General features: G+C 42.2%; 1 protein-coding gene across 4 annotated transcripts in view; it reads right to left on the bottom strand.

Annotated features, from left to right (window-relative positions):
• Nucleotides 1-3,868: 3,868 nt before the first annotated feature.
• Nucleotides 3,869-18,028, bottom strand: part of RRAGD (Ras related GTP binding D) — a 197,754-nt gene continuing 183,594 nt past the window's right edge. For 2 of the 4 annotated variants that reach the window (XM_078648274.1, XM_078648273.1), the window contains exon 7: nucleotides 3,869-4,377. In XM_078648274.1, the coding sequence (XP_078504400.1) occupies nucleotides 4,226-4,377 (152 nt within the window). In that variant the 3' untranslated portion in view covers nucleotides 3,869-4,225. The remainder of the gene's footprint in view (nucleotides 4,378-18,028) is intronic. The other 2 variants (XM_078648275.1, XM_078648276.1) reach the window with 1 other exon arrangement.

Raw genomic sequence — 18,028 nt, 5'->3', positions numbered from 1 at the left:
TTACAGTGTAGCAGATGTATTCTGCAAGGGAATGATAAGGGTGTAGTATGTAGCTGCTGATGTACTTTTGATCACACTGTCGCAAATATATTATTAAAGAATCATACAGCAGTGCACTGTCCTTTACAGACCGCATATTTTCCATTGAAATAGTCACAACGTTAGCTCAAAATACAGTTTTACCGATAAAACTATGCAGCGCACAAACAATATTTTGGGAAAATCAGGCTTCACCAAATATTTTTCATTTGCACATCACCCATTAAAAGCTTCTCGATTTGTTTCGATCAAATTAAAATCTTTATTTCCATCACACTTCAGAATTACAAAAAATGTGCTTCATCTTTGCTTTATTAACTGCTGATATATTCTGAAATGTGCACAGTCCATTTACAATTTACAGGTATTTAAATTTTGTTGTGTGTTACAAAAAATTACATTCTACAGCCTTTCCTTGGACACTCCATGTATCCCAGTATCAGGGACAGTATTTCTTAGCTGCCACAAGGATCTGTTGTGCAGGTGTTGTCATAAGAGGCATGCTATGGTCGAGTGGGGGTGTATTTTTCGTCCCTGGATTATGAAAAAATAATAGACGTTTAACAAGTTGAAAGAAAGTGATGCGAAAAGGGAGGCCCCTCCGTGTCATCTTCTCCTAAATCCCAAAGAACCTTACATTGTCTCTCCTGGCTTCCAAGTCATTGGTTTGCATTGAACATGCCATAAATCCTGGTCCTCGTCTGGAATGTTATGTCTTAGCAAATTGATGTACTTCCTTTTTCTAGTCATGGAGAATTCTCTTTACTGGTTCCAATAGTGGATTTGATGTAATTAAGCTAGACATTCAATGATTCCAGTATTACCATAGTGCCAAATAGTTGTCTTGCTGGCTTTTGATTGGCAGCTACATTTCTGAAGATAGTAATTGCAGAGCTAATATGCCACAAGACATCTGATTTCATTTACACAAGAAACTAGGATATTGATGAGTAGTTGGTTACAGTTCCCGGAGAAACAGCAGCCTGTCACTTGGGGCCAAAGCATTTTTCTAAGTGCTGGGTAACAGCAGGTGGCATAAAAACCCAGATCTGGCATAGTATTTAGACAGGCTGCTCTGCTGTACCATGAATAGACTCATAAGGTGTAGTAGTGTCATGGAATATATGTAGGGTCCAGGACAGATCCATTAAACTTCTCATAGGACGCAGACTACAAGCGTCACACCCACATTCAAATAAGGGCTGAGTGAGGTAGGACCAGGGCAGCAGGCTCATAGGAGTGAATATCTCTCACCATGTGGCCGTCAGACCCCCGACGTGCAACAGTAGCCGACGGTAGCTGCCAACAGAGGGGGAATGATTGCCTGCTGCTCGTCACCTCCATCGCCTCTTGGTTTGGCAAGTGCAGCCAGCGATATTGAAGTCAGATGGATCACTACAGCTCGTACCTCTCTCCTTGCTCAGGGGGAAATGAGGAGGGGGTGTGGGAATGACGGGCCCTCTAGATAGGTGATGGGGACCAGACTGGACCAGACTGAAATAAACACATCAGCCCTAGCCTTCACCCAGATCAGTGGCTCACGGGTTACCAACAGATCGTTGTTCCACTATGCTCATGCTTGAACCCTAAAGTGCATTGGCCATTCTTTCTCACTTTGCTCACTATTCACACTCTAACAAATTTGGCTCGACCTCAAACTGGCCCTCAGAGATCCTCACCATGCCCCCCCCTAAATACCTCATGGCTCAGCCAACCTTCAGACACACCTAGTTGTTTATTACTTACCTCAGCCAATTTCAGACACTTCCAACTAGTTATTAAATCCCACCTCGTCATTTAGACACCTCCATTCGGCCCTTAGACACTCCTAGCCATCCCTCAAGCTTGCCTTCAGACACCAACAATTGGCATCTAAACAACCCAGGTGACAGTTCACTCTCCATGCTCTTTGGTGTGGCTTCAAACACCCTCTGCATAATCCTCCAATGTGCTCTCAGGCATCCTCAGACTGCTTCACCCACTCAGCTGTTTTTTCAATACTCTAGTTTAGCCCTAGGAGGTCCTTGACGTGCCCTAGATACTTCCACCATACTTTCAAGATACTCCGAACCAGATTCCAGTCCCGTGGTCATAGGCAACTTCAGTGTACCCTAAGACTCCCCTAGCAAACACTCGAAAACTACATTCCTATAACATGTTTTATTGTGATGATAGTACGGACAGTCACTAGTGAAGGATCACCAAATGTAATCTGTGTGCCACATGCAGATGGAGTTTTGCCAGCCTCGGTGGGTGTGTCACGTCCAGATTATTTGATCCAAATATCAAAGCCTTCTACAAATGTTTCACCTTTGAGTTTCTTTGATATTTTAACTGTGACCTCAGGTACCGATTGAGAACATCAAAGAACCTTGGCTGCTGAACTAACAGAGACCTGCTCCATCTTTTCTGTTTGACCTTCAGCAAGCCAATGCTCTGCATGTGGGGCGATCAGATATTCATGTACCTAGCGATAGTTCATACCCTTTTGAGAGAACATCTTATGCATTGTATACACGTTTAATTTTATCTCCACGACACACCAGGAGTGGGATGAGGGATTTTAAGGAAGATTTGATGCGGTTGTTTTTTGTTAATTCAAAGGAACCCTTTCTGCCAGGTTTAGCACTTGTTATAGTCTTTCAATGAGCAAGGGAAGGTTCATGTAAATCCAAATGGAATGGCCCAAGCACGCCGTAACTAAGGATCTGGTCACCTTGATGCTATTGAGATGGAGTGATAGCTGGTTTACAGATAATTTATTGCTGAAACTGCACAGATAATCTAAAAAACTCCAAAATATAAAGTTTCCTAGATTATATCTGTTGGATGTCGTCCCTGAGTGGCTTAATTTCGGCAGCCATGTAAGTACAACTCAAAGGATTACATGTTGGTTCAGGTTCCTACTTAATATACCCACCACTCCCATTATCTCCAAAACTAGGGTAATGTGGGGATGGGCTGAATCTTTGTACACCTACACTGACATCCCATTCACAAACTTCCATTTTAGAACAGGATTGGTATCCGCATGAAAATAGAGGGATTAAGCTCCATGATCAGAGCTCCTACAAAGTTGTGCATTTTCTACATGGCAATGAAAATAAATACATGAGAGGCTGGAAGGGAAGATACTTTCTATCTTCAATAAATGGATCTGTCCCATTTGAAGTATTTTAAATCAATTAGATTAACATTGATCACACCAGAAATACATTATAAACATGATTTGCACTATAGAGCGTATTAACATGGAATCTTATTAAAGACCCATGGCGTGATTTTGTTAAGGGTTGTAATATATAATCTTCAAAAAATTTATTGTGGCATATTTTCTTCCATAAGTGCAATTTCCACAGGAGAATTCTCCAGTAGAGGAGTTACCGTCCTACTCGGCTGTATCTAAATGGAGGTAGGCCATTAGTAAGTGCCATGTTGTGACAACTGTGCCCCTGGTGTCTCAAAACAAGCTTTATGTCTAGTATTCTCTGTGTTCTGGGTCAAGTGACTGCAAGTAGAAGACTTGGGGCCTGATTCTTGGAAGACGGGTTACTCCGTCGCAACATTGACGGATATCCCGTCCCACAAAATATAAATCTCATAGGATATCATGGGATTTATATTTCAATGGACCATTGTGACCGAGTAACCCATTCACCAAGATCTAAATCGGGCCAAAGCTCTGCAATACACAATGGGATGATAGCATGTGGTTGATTATATTTTTGGGGATTTGATCAGAACAAATTAACAACCTCGCTTGTTTTAATGGCCATGCAGGGGGCACTATAATCACAAATATAGTCACAAATACATTGATGTAGCCATATATGATTTGAGAGTTTATAAGATGTATGAAATTACATAAATAAAGAAGAGACACAGTTTTTCTTAGTTGTGCGATAAAAAGTGCTTGTATTTACTTACATTCTTAGTGCATTAGTAGCGCCCCAGTTTAGGTAGATTCCCCTCGTTCTGGGCTGAACAAAGGTTACTTTTTCCACACACACTCAGTCTCCACACTACTAAAGTCAGGACATTTGTGCTCATTAATCATGAAGGTGACGAAAAGCTATCCATTTAGGTGCAGCCTCTTGTCTTACACAGTCTTATGTTTTCCACCTGTCCGAGAAGAACAAGATTCTGCAGTCAGTGCTTCCACAATACTGTGGCCATAGACAATCCGCTACATTGGACCTCGCGGAGTGCCGTTTGGAGTGGCTCTTTTGTTTCTTCTAATCTGGCACTGGAGCTTCCGCGATCGCAGCACTTTTACTCTCACTTCAAATACTTCCTGGATGGCTTTCCGAAAGCAGTGAAAGTTGTAGTCTATCAAGCCTGAGAGAAAAGAAATCAAAGGAATAAACTGTAGGTTTAGAGGGTGTTAGCACAGTATACTTTGCTAGTTGATGTCCTGTTGAACCCTTGCATTAACATTTGGTAAAGAACAGTACATACCAAAGGAACATTTGAATTTGTACATTGAACCTACACACAGCAATGACTTAACTTAAAGCACAAATTCGCTTTTGAAAATCATGCAAAATTAGTTTTCATTCATAAAGGGATTTGCTCAAGCATATTATTACTGAAATGGTAGGGCGGTTAGTTATTGTTCCAAGGTATGAATGCTGTGAAACGCTCAAAAGAACTCGTGGGTTTGTGGATTTTCACAAATGTTTCAGCAAATGTATTCCCACCCTGGAAACAACTGGCTATTTACTTGTGGCAAGTGGAGGAGTAAATCTGTTTGTAGGGCAGGATTGGGAAATTAATAATTTACAAATAGGTGGAGGGAACGGCTTAATCCAAAGGGAAATGTTTTGTCCTTGGAGAGCATACATCTGGAACTGCACTGATGTGACTAACTGTATTTTTGCATGCCGAACGTACACTATTGTATTGAAGAATGTATTGCCCTTCATACACCTCACATCTCTCAGAAATCAAGGCACAGTGTTCACTATGGTTACGGAAATGCCTTTGAAAAGATGTAATTGAGAATTCATAACATGTTCCTGGTACAATAGAACTGTCGAAGTTCTCTTTTAGTTCTCTTGGAAACCTTTACCAAGTCTAAAAATGTAGAAAGCTGCACCCAGACGTGGAATGCAACCGAAGCGTGCAGATCGATTTATTTGTTTGAGTCAAGCCATCTGTGGATAATACTTATGATCACTTTGGCTTAGCTATAACAACACACTCACTAATACAAACTATGGAGCACCTTTAAGCTCGTATCTTTTATAACGTTGTCTCAGAGTTTCTCTGGCTCTGACAAATAGATTAGAGGCACCCACCACATTTCTTGTTTTACATGTATTGAGGGGAGGCTCCTGCCACATTTTTTTGTTTCACGTGTATTGAGGGGTTTCGGCAATAATTTAGTGAACTGTAGAGTTCTCGTGGCTCGGGCTTTGAAAGAAGGCTCCCCAGTCCTAGTGGACATAATCTGCGTTACTGAGATCAGTATGTCCAGAGCATATATTCTACAGACTCCTTTCTGAGGGGTCACACATCCTTGTGTACACCTCTCACCTCTGAAGCTAATGCTGGCAGCACAGGCATAATAAAAGGAAGTGATTGTGCTTGGGTGTGAATACTGTACTTTAACCGCTCAACTTTTCTCGTCACTGTGCTGTTTCTGCTCTGAGTTCTTTTTTTTTTATATAACTTTTTTATTGATTTTAAAAGCACATTCTCAAGCATACAGTATAGTACGAGAATACATTGCTGATTTCGTACCGTAGAAAGTTCCCCCACCCTCTCCCTCGATCTCTGACCCTATTGAGCAGCCTGTGTATCTCCGGTTCTTCCACTAAGTAAATCCCATAACCTTGAGGTTATGGCTACAGTCTGAAATAATTTTGTGTGACATATCTCCTCGTAGTACGCTAAATCTATGATATACTCCCCACACGTTGTCAAAGTTTTCTGGGCAGCCCAACCTTCAAACAACACTCCCTCTGCTTCCATACATAAGTCAATTCCCTCTTTCCACTTAGCTATTGGTGGAATTTGTGTCTGCCCCCACAACCCAGCCACATCTCTCTTGGCCACTATGAATCCCAGTGTGCAACATTCCAGAGGTCGGCATAGCATGTCCACATCCTTCAGGATCCCTAAAAGTATCAACTGGGGCATTTTCGGGATCTTCAGACACATAATGTCCTTCTGCTCTAATTTCACTCCCCCACCCCCATCCCCAGTACACATCTATCTTGGGGCATCCCTACATAGTTTGTTGGAACGTTCCCTCCTCAGAAATACACCTCAGGCAAACAGGGAATTAATAGTTTGCTATGGTTGTAGTAGATCTGGTGTAATATTTTAACTTCACTGATCTGAATCAAGACTTCATAGCTATCTCTCTCGGGTGCATGAGGGTCGTCACCCAGTCTACATCCTTAATTTCCCCAATATCTGCTTCCCATCTGTCGCGCAGACCTTGAAGGCCATCTGGTGCGTGATTTATCAAAGTACGGTAGAGTTGTGATACCGTCTTCTGGTTGGTTTACCTTGTAACACATCCGTTTTCCAGGGGAGACTGTACAAGAGTATCCACCTATTTGCCCTGTTCTTTCCTGGGTGCGTGTGTTAGGTGTGGATATTTGTACTTCAATGTTGCAGATCCCAGTGTTATTTGGAAAAGAAGGCTAGATATGTCTAAACTCTGCAGTGGGAAGCAGGTAACACTTATCTAGGAATTATATATTGAGCCAAGTTAGAAAACAGTCAGGAAGTTTATCTTGTTTATTCAGCCTCATATATGAGTAAAGGATATATTCTGAATTATTTTTACCTGCGAGGGTGTGGCCAGCAAGATGGATGAGTAGTGGTGAAACCCGCGAGCTTCGACGGCCTGAACTCAATCCTACAAATATTCTGCCATCTCAGTGGTGCCTACCTTTCCAAACGGCAAGCTCATACAGTAAAGCTGCCAGCATTGATCGGGGTTAGCAGCTCCCCCTCCCCCCTTCCCCGAGAGAACGGGAGCCGAGCAAGGCCCTGCCTAGCTGGAGCACCGGCTAGGGCCTTCACCAAAGCGGCAGACACCGGGAAGTAAGCACCACATCAGCCCAACAAGCAGTTGCAGGGACCCACAAAATAGCGGTGAGGACCAGAATGTCTCCTCTCTTTCTGCCCACATCTCACACGATGGGTGGGCACTAGACAGCCCGGAGGGAGTGCAGTGCTAGGTTCCACGGCTGGGACAGTGGGCCGGAGGAGTAGGGAGACGTGTTGGAGGGTGGGTGGCCCCGAGTGACATATCCACTGTAGGGGCCGGGGACAACCAGGGCAGTGGCGGTGTCAGAAGCTGAGTCACACACAGGCAGTGCGCTGGGACATGCCAAGATGACGCTCCTGTCCAGACAGCGGCTTCGCGGGGCAGAATGGAGTATACATTTTCCAGCCGCCTTCCCCCACACATGCAGAGAGGGCGGCAGTGAAAGCTGGTGGTCTTTGAGAAGTCCGTTTGGTCCCAATGAGTGTGCTTCCCCACGGGGCCGCAGGCTGGAGGAACAGGGTGTCAGGGTGGCTCTGCATGACAAACAAAACTGCAGGGGCCATGAAGACAGGGCAACAGCGGAGGCTGCAGGTGAGTCGTGCACAGGCAGAGCGAAGAGTGGTGGGACACGCTGGCAGGACATTCCTGTCTTGGTGGCGGCCCGCCGGGCAGAGCATAGCCCACACTTTTGGGTCACTACCCCAACCCCCCCCTCACTCACAGGTACATCAAACAGCAGGGGTGAGGGGGGGTGCCAGTGCGGCGTAGAACTGGCGGTGGAGCAGGGAGGAATGGGTCCCTAGAAGGAGCAGAGTGGCTGCACGGGAACTGGGCCTTACTGACCTGTGTTGGGCCACAACCAGGGGCCCAGCGAGGCAGGGGAGGGCCAGTTCCTATTCCCAGCAAAGCTTAAAGTCTTATGAGGGGGAAGTCTCGAAGCATGCCCCCAGCAGACTGGGTAGGGAGATAGACAGACAGGCCTGAGATCACACAGTGGCGAGGGAACCTGGCCAAAGGAGAGGATGCAGATCCAGAGGAGAGGTCGCCCTGTGATGCAGGGGGAACGGATAGTAGTAAACAAATGCGGCTGTCCGCAGCCCCCGCAGGGGGCCATTCCAAACGGGCGGCCCTTTAGTGCCATTTGGGCACTAACGCCACCCTACTGGCTAAGAGTTGGACTCCGGGAAGGAGTCCCTCGCCTTGGCCCGCTAGGCGCGTTACTTCCAGCGCACAGTGGTCAGGGGAGGGTACTTATACCTCACCCCACCTCTCTGGCGTCCTCTTTGCACCAGACATGCCGTCTCCCACCCTACCGCTTACCCAGTGTGGAGTTGGTAGGCAATGTACGTAGAACGCTGTAATGTTTTATTTTTTGTTGCAGGCGGAGTTACAGGGCGATCTGGAAGCAGACGGGTACAGTAAGGGTACCTCTGAGGCAGACGGGTACAGTAAGGGTACCACTGCGTGGCATGGTAGGGGTGCCAGAGCCAAAGACCAGGAGCCTCAGGGCAGGTTCCTGGAAAACCGCAACAGCGCCCCGTTAGTCCTTCGGGCGGTTGGGGGCCTGACCAACCGGGGGTTTGCCCTGCTACGCTCCGCCCCGAAAAGGGCGTGAGTAATAAGAGACCAACGTGTCACGTGATCCGGAAGAGGATCACCAAAGATGTTGTACTAGCTGGGTGTCCCACAGTGCTGGCTCATCAGGCGGGCAGGGGCAGCATGGGTTAGTACAGCTGCCCGCCCTTGGATCGCCCATAAGATAACCCCCCATATTGCACACTTTTGTATGGAATAAACCTGCAGCAATATTTTCCCAGAACAAAAGTTGTCTTGAGTATTATTTTATTCTTTCATGCTCAGACTGTGGGTGGGGGAAGTTGCCTATAATGGCACTAAAGACTAGGAGGAGCAAACTCGCGGGGTGACTCTCCTGGCTCCTCTGGAGAGGAACAAACGACCGGATAAGACATGGAACCGCACCCCTTTATGGTAGTGATTATGAACCTGGAAAATGAGGATGCAAGACATCTGCTGAGCAAAGCTGATCACCACCGGGATACCTGGGGTAACATAACTGGCGATGGCATCATAGGCTTGTACCAGGGAGGAGCAGTGAATGCCTGCCCCACCTGCCAACTACTGCTTGGTGGAACTGAGCGTCAACTTCATCGTTACCACACTACAGGGCCACTGCACACAGGGGTGAGTGGTTCAGGTTAACGTGGAGTATTTTTGGGGTTAACGTTTGATGAGGGGTGGTGGGCTACAGACCTCTCATACTCCTCTGATGAGTAGTTTAAGTTTAGACATGTAGTTTTACACTCGGGGGGCCATTGGGGAGCGCGGTGGGGGGATGGGTTGGTTTGGGTTCACTGGCCACACTGCACCATCTGTTCAATACAGGCGAGACAGCGGCAAGCGCCTCACCTAGCTGTGCAGGAGGGAAATGGATACCAGATGGGTACAGATGATCCTGGGTCCGCCAGGGCAGGCCGTGACACAGACAAACAAATAGCTGAGGAATTTGTCTGATACTATCGGTCATGCTACAGGGCTTGACCACTGCAAGATACATCTCATATCGTTCAACACTTGCCAATAGTGGTCACTCCGATGCTGGATGCAGAAGCGCAGGAGACCCTGGAGGCAGACATTAGGCTGAATGAAGTCCAGTCCTCCATAGCGAAGCTAAAATAAGGACTGGTAAATCCCCAGGCCTCAATGGAGTCCCTGCAGAATTCTACAAGCGCTATGTTGGAATACTGGGACCCATCCACTGAACTTATTCAAAGAGGCTGGGGAACAGGGAATGCTCCCACTGGATCTCCGATGAGCCACCATAACAGTGATCCCCAAGGACGGTAAACCTAGGAAGTGCTACAACTCATAATGCCAAATCTCCCTACTTAATATCCAAGTTAAGATTCTTGCCACTATACTAGCCACACAGTTCCTGCAAGTAATAACGCCCCTGATACACAGAGACAAGTCAAGCATTATGCCTGGTAGATCAACGCAGTAGAATCTGCAGTGGACCAACAACTGGCTGACTAAAGATGAGGGATTGACCTGTCGCGCACATTTACCTCGCATTAGACGCAAAGACGGTGTTTGCAGCAGTGCCCTCAGCTCTATCTGGAGCAAACGTTGCTGAAGTTCAGGTTCTGCCCCAGTGGCGGCCGGTGAAGTTTGAGAGTGGTGAGACTGGGCTGGGCTTGGCCTTGGCCTTTGGCTGGTGGGTTGAGGGAGTGGACAGCACAGCATTTATTGGGAGGCCAGTTGCCATTTCCATTGCAAATGCCTTTTTATTTAAAAATAGGATACGTGATGCAGTGATAGTTTTTAAATATGATTAGTGAACTAAAAGGCAAGACAGTTGTCATGTAAACTCTGTACATGGGCCAGATTAGTAGAGAGCAACATTATCAATACCTTTGAGTGGAGTTATTTTAGTCCCTATATAAAAACTGCAGAAAATTGCACTGTAGGTAAAAACAAACCATTAAAATAAGGAAAAACAAATAGATAGCCAATTACTAGCTGATTTGTACAAAGTGAAACCAGTAAACGTAGATAAATCAGGGCTTCCACACCTAGATTGTGTGAACTTTGGCAAATATTTTACCTCACCTGATGGAGCGAGATAGAAAACAAAATTTTGTTTAAACTCGTGAAGTCACATTTCCATAACATGAATAATAATATTAATGATTTGTGATTTGTCGTGCTAATACAACTTAGATTAAACTTTACACGTGGGGGGACTAACATGTGTGCTCATAAACGTGCATAATTGTTGCATCTTTTTGTTCGTGCAAAATAATAAAATAATTTATTGTTTTCGTTTTTGTCACTACTAACTGCTGCAAACTTAAAAGAAGCATGTGCTTGTTTTGCTTTTCCTTGTCTGTGTGATGTCAATTCTACTATTCTAGGTGCAAATAAGTCTCATGGATTAATGAAGACTGGTAGATATAAACGCTGCTTTATTTGTTTGCATTTGCTAGGTAACATTTGATTAATCGGGTGGGTTAATTAATTAGTAAATCCTGGGGTGGATACAGAATCTACATTATTTCTTACATTAATACTTTTCTTGTGTTTGTTTTATACTAGAAAGCATAAGTTGCCTGCTTTTGGGCCTAGTTTGCTCGAGTTACAAAAAAGCTGAATTTTACTTCTGCAAAAGTCACGAGACGCCCATTCTGAAATAAAGTGTTCGTCAAAAGCTGCATTCACAAAGCAAAAACTGACGAGCTATCATCATTCTGTCGGACATGGCCAAGGTCGAAAAAGAACATTTTGTCAGCCCTTAACTTGGCATCCGCGGAAGTCAATTGGAAGCAATGAGAACATTATTATACATTTGTTGCAAACCTAGGAAGCTCCTGGTTGCATTCGGAAAAGACAATGGTCCTTAAGAAAAGTGACCTAATGGAAGATTTGAAAAGTGGGTGACATGTCACTTGTCACTCTCAACCAATGGGACGTCGAAGATTTCTGAAAACTTTCCTTTGCGTAGTTTAGTTAGCGTAGAAAGGTATAAAAAGTCATGCCCTTAGGGATGGGCTGGCTGCTGCTTTCTGACTTTCCGATGAGGGTGAAGTGCTGTCGGACATTGCGTGGAGCACGTAAGAATCCTCAAAGAACTTTGCTTTTATTTCTATCTATTTAGCTCAGTTAGGAACTTAGGTTTTTGAAATGCTAAACTTTAAATATTCACTTTAACTTTGATTCACTTGCTTAAATTGTATTACTCAAGTTTCTTTAAAATCATGTTTGCTTCAATGCTAATAAATTACTTATATAAAACTATCAATTGGAATACCAAAATTTAGTAAATAAAATCTTACTTTTGACAAACAAGCTGGTCTTGGTTATTCAGAAGTACAGGTTACTATTAGCTAGATCACATCGCCAATGGTGGTCGTTTAAATGGTTAGGATTTATTCTAATGACAATATTCTTTCCGCAGATGTATAAATTTGTATATAGTTTGTAGATAATGTGTATATAGATTTAATCTGACCACCTGATTCAGTAGGCCCAAAATATGTCAGGTTTATAAGTGGGTCCATAATTTTGTATATAATTTTGTTTATAGGTTATGAAGTTGGGTAGCGTTGTTTATGATATATTTTCTATAGGCCGCTGGATCAATTCTCTGGTAGCAGAAATTGATGGTTGCTAAGGGTAACCAAGGTAATATGTTGGTTGCTAAGGGTTACTAAAGTGCTATGGTATGGAAATAGGATCGATGTTTTAACACATGTCGAGTTCGTTTTTCGTGCTATCTGTAAGCTATACCGGTATAGATTGTGTGGCGAGAAATTAGTCACGCAAGTCATCTGTTCTGTTTGTAGTGATATCGCCGAGTATCACAAAAGGTATCGCCGTGTACCATGGTGTTGTCGCCGAGCAGCACAGTTTTAGGGCTAGGTGTGAATCTTGTATAGTGAGGGTTTTCTAAGAAATTAGAGCAGCATGAGAATAGGGACAAAGCGCCTTCCATAAAACTCACTGTGATAAGAGTATTAGTTATATCCGAGCTTGAGTGAAGGGTAAAGTAGCGTCGGTGCATGATTATCTATAAACAGGTTAGAGTCCTGTACGGGTACATGTTTCATATCTATAAACAGGTGAGAGCCCTGTACGGATAACGTCGTTATTTTGCTAACGGTGCATGATCTCTATAAACAGGTGAGAGTCCTGTACGGATTTCATGTGTGTTCGAAATTAGGGAATTTTCAGTGTGAAAGTGCGAGTTTGATTTGTATTTTATGTTCAAGTGGAACTCTTAGAACTGTCACTTCGCGGTGCGTTCAGAGGAAAGCGAGTTCATAATTATACGTGTTAGAAGGGTGGGGTAAGGGTTACTCTACTGACAATTGGATATTATCCTTAGTGTGAATAGTGCCGTCTATTCCGAAGTGTGGATACTTGAATGTATGTAAACTATCCTAAATAGTGAAACGAACAGATGATGTCCTTATAGTCATTGTTAAGAATTAATTTACACTGAAAAGTGTTCTTAAAATGGCGCTGTGAAAAGATTTTGTGAAGGAGGGGTAAGCGCCAGGAGTGAGAAACGAGAAACCGCAGCTGCTGTGTACGTCACAGAGCCGCGCTGGGATTGGGTGACCTACGTCACAAACTGTACTCTGATTGGCTCTTGAGTCTCTGACGATCTGTAAGCTAATTGGTTCTTTAGGAAAACTCCATTTTTATTGGTTGAGCTGAAAAGTGACGTAGCTCAACTGTCATTGGCTTGTTGGTGTGTTTCGCGCACGGATTGGTTGTTTTGCGGAACATCCCGGAAAAATTTTACGAACGATTTTGTGAATTAGAATTAACTCTTAAAAATGAGTTATCATTTTAAACATGTTGAGAAAAAGCCAACATTATTTCAGAAATTTAAAAATTTATTTTCACCTGACAAGAAAATTGAAACGCGAGGTGGTAAACTACTTCATAAGTATAAAACACCTGCAGCGTACATGGAAGGTGAATATGGATATCATACTGTCTTATGGTTTGATAGCTGGAAACGCTATACTAAGAACGATGGTGTTTTAACTTGGCCTGATGATGGTTCATTTAACGTAAAAGTTTTGAGAAATTTACGAGAGAAAATGAATGCTCTTATTCCAAAACCGAGACCAACTCAATTTGAAGCTTTAGTTGAGTGGGAAGACGAGATGTATCAGTTACAAAGAGAAGCTAGTGGAATTAAAAGACCTTCTAAAAATCCACCTTGGAGAAGAGAAACTCATGAAGATAGATTGCGAATGTGGACACAGGGAAACATGAGTGAAGGATTGTATTTAATTCAGGAAATGGTAATGGGTACTCCTACAGGGAAATCTATGGAAAGTGAATCTGAGGATGCAGTTATGGAAGAAATATATACAACAGCTAGAAAAAATCAGCCTTTGAGACCTCCTAGATCATGGTCTACTCCGGTGGTTTCTACTGAAACTTCACCGAGTGCACCTCCAATTAATGAAGCTCCTAAACTTTATCCAAATAATTGTGAAATCATTGAAACTCCTAGAAGACCAGAATTTGATAATGCTCGAAATGAAGGTAGACATTTTACAATGGCTCCAAGGGCAAGAGAAGCTCCAAAAGATTATACAAGAGAGGCAAGAAATGTTGAAGATGTCGATTATAATGAATATTTAAGATCTAAAGAAGAATTAATAAAAAGAATGACAAAAGGCATGGAAGCTGTGACAGTTCCAGTAACAATTGGTCCTGTTCAGCCTGTATTTGACCAAAAGGAAACAAACAAGACAGGATTAACTATTCCTTTAAATGCAGAAATTCAAAAGGTTGCTGAAAAATTTTATTCAGACTTATCTGAAATAAACTCTTCTAAATCGAGAATGCCTGATTTAACCTTTAATGAGGATTTATCTCCGAAAACACCAATGGGTGCTATATCAGATATAGGGAGTCCTGAAGTCAGAGTAACCACACCAAAACTTGATGTGGCCAAATTAAAAGCGAAGTGCTGAAGGAAAGAAATTTTTGAATATGGTTGAGGAGAGAAGAGCAATTTATAAGAGGAATGAATTAGTCAAGCAGACTAAGTCTAATTTCTGGCAGAAAGAGGATGAGAAGTTAAATGGCAAAATGCTTGAAAATATTGCAATTCACATAGACAAACCAGTTAGTGGGAAACTTTGCATTAGAAGAGATAACACACTTTTTGATAATTACTTTGTAGGTGCAAGTAACTGTGAAGATACTTATCAGATTATGGGAGGTTGGGGATTCAAAGGTGGAAAGGATCCAATCTTTCCTGGGATTTATTTTGTTTGTGGTGACAAAGCCTACTACAACCTTCCAGACCACTGGTATGGAACTTGTTATGTGGGAATTGTTTTTCCTAAAGTGTTTCATGTTGACAGAGATTCAGAAGGATTGTTTAAAATTCATAATTATGTAAATAGAGTTAAAAGAGAGACTTTTACTGAAGTTCTGGGAGATATTTTTCAAGCAGTAATACCTTTTGTTGGTATAACCTTAAATGCAGGGAGAATCAGAAAATTGTCCACAATAGTTGATAGATTATCAACTGACACAGCTGATGGGTTCCAATTAGTGAATGTTGAAGTTATTGCAATTAGATCCATGGTAATTCAAGACCGCCTTGCTTTAGACATACTCCTAGCAAAAGAGGGAGGAGTCTGTGGCATTTTACATGTACAACATTGTTGCACATATATACCTGACGAAAGTAAGAATATTGAAATGTATATCAAGAATATTACACAAATGCATTCAGAGATAATTCCTTTAGAAGAAGAAGATTTTACAGGGAAACTTTCAAAAAGGTTTCAAGCAATTAAAAACTGGTTTCATAATATCGGAAGTTCAATTCTTGGCAAGATTTTGGCACCTTTGATAATAATAGTATTCATTTTTATTTTGACCAAAATAGGTTGTTTGTTACATAAAAGAAAGAAGCAGTTGAAAGAAAAGAATCTATAAACTTAGAAAAGAAGAAGAAAGGGAAATCGAATTACAGGAGTTACATAGAGAGCGTTATGCTAATTCCAAAGATTATGCAGAAACAGACTTTTAGGATTAATAATACAAATGAATTTGAATCGATTTCTCGGAAATTTTAATTACCAAAATTTTGGGTGCTGGTGTGGTGATTTGTTAATCACCAGATGAGGGAGTTGATGGAGCGAGATAGAAAACAAAATTTTGTTTAAACTCGTGAAGTCACATTTCCATAACATGAATAATAATATTAATGATTTGTGATTTGTCGTGCTAATACAACTTAGATTAAACTTTACACGTGGGGGGACTAACATGTGTGCTCATAAACGTGCATAATTGTTGCATCTTTTTGTTCGTGCAAAATAATAAAATAATTTATTGTTTTCGTTTTTGTCACTACTAACTGCTGCAAACTTAAAAGAAGCATGTGCTTGTTTTGCTTTTCCTTGTCTGTGTGATGTCAATTCTACTATTCTAGGTGCAAATAAGTCTCATGGATTAATGAAGACTGGTAGATATAAACGCTGCTTTATTTGTTTGCATTTGCTAGGTAACATTTGATTAATCGGGTGGGTTAATTAATTAGTAAATCCTGGGGTGGATACAGAATCTACATTATTTCTTACATTAATACTTTTCTTGTGTTTGTTTTATACTAGAAAGCATAAGTTGCCTGCTTTTGGGCCTAGTTTGCTCGAGTTACAAAAAAGCTGAATTTTACTTCTGCAAAAGTCACGAGACGCCCATTCTGAAATAAAGTGTTCGTCAAAAGCTGCATTCACAAAGCAAAAACTGACGAGCTATCATCATTCTGTCGGACATGGCCAAGGTCGAAAAAGAACATTTTGTCAGCCCTTAACTTGGCATCCGCGGAAGTCAATTGGAAGCAATGAGAACATTATTATACATTTGTTGCAAACCTAGGAAGCTCCTGGTTGCATTCGGAAAAGACAATGGTCCTTAAGAAAAGTGACCTAATGGAAGATTTGAAAAGTGGGTGACATGTCACTTGTCACTCTCAACCAATGGGACGTCGAAGATTTCTGAAAACTTTCCTTTGCGTAGTTTAGTTAGCGTAGAAAGGTATAAAAAGTCATGCCCTTAGGGATGGGCTGGCTGCTGCTTTCTGACTTTCCGATGAGGGTGAAGTGCTGTCGGACATTGCGTGGAGCACGTAAGAATCCTCAAAGAACTTTGCTTTTATTTCTATCTATTTAGCTCAGTTAGGAACTTAGGTTTTTGAAATGCTAAACTTTAAATATTCACTTTAACTTTGATTCACTTGCTTAAATTGTATTACTCAAGTTTCTTTAAAATCATGTTTGCTTCAATGCTAATAAATTACTTATATAAAACTATCAATTAAAATACCATAATTTAGTAAATAAAATCTTACTTTTGACAAACAAGCTGGTCTTGGTTATTCAGAAGTACAGGTTACTATTAGCTAGATCACATCGCCAATGGTGGTCGTTTAAATGGTTAGGATTTATTCTAATGACAATATTCTTTCCGCAGATGTATAAATTTGTATATAGTTTGTAGATAATGTGTATATAGATTTAATCTGACCACCTGATTCAGTAGGCCCAAAATATGTCAGGTTTATAAGTGGGTCCATAATTTTGTATATAATTTTGTTTATAGGTTATGAAGTTGGGTAGCGTTGTTTATGATATATTTTCTATAGGCCGCTGGATCACACCCAAACTCTTTTCCTTCATTATCGTGTATGAAAGCGCTTTCAACTATGTTTTCCAAATGCCATTTGTTTAAAAACCTATTGCATTTGGTTATTAATCTATGACAACAATACGACACTTTATAACACTGCAATTACAAAGGATAGTTTTTAAACATGAAACATTAATGAAATAAATAAGGCAAGACAGTTGCCATGTAAACCCAGATTATTATCAACATTATCAATAGGTTTGCAATTCCCTGTGGTGTAAAGGCATGGTAATGGGATGCAGAGTGCTTTAGATACTTGTACTGGGAGCCAATGTAAACAAGAAAGAAGAGGTGGTGCAGACATACAAAAGGAGATTAAAGAGCCAGATTGTATCCATCAGGGTCATACAGTCACTCACAGTCACAGCACATGTCCCTGTCCTCCACCCCACACAGCCACGGTCTTGCCTTGATTTGAAAACCAGTTTGCACTGCCCTGTGCCGCCTGTCCTGCCACAAGTGTCTACTTCATGTGGCAATGATTAATAAAAAAAAGCCAACTGACGGGCTCCACTTTCGGGTGCGCTTTTGCGGAGGCAGCTACTATCTGAAGGCCCCCTGTTCTCTCCCACACACTGCCTGGGCTCACACCTGTTGTGCAGCTGGGCTGCCTTCTATCCACATAGTATCTCTCTTTGCAGCGTAATCATGGAGCTGGCTGGCAGCATGTGTAGGAGGGCCAATGTGAGAGGAACTGAGCGAGTGAACAGCAAGGGGTGAGAGGGA

This window comes from Lissotriton helveticus, chromosome 6, assembly GCF_964261635.1.
Source record: "Lissotriton helveticus chromosome 6, aLisHel1.1, whole genome shotgun sequence".
NCBI classification, from domain to species: domain Eukaryota; kingdom Metazoa; phylum Chordata; class Amphibia; order Caudata; family Salamandridae; genus Lissotriton; species Lissotriton helveticus.
This window is presented reverse-complemented; position numbering and strand designations above follow the sequence as displayed.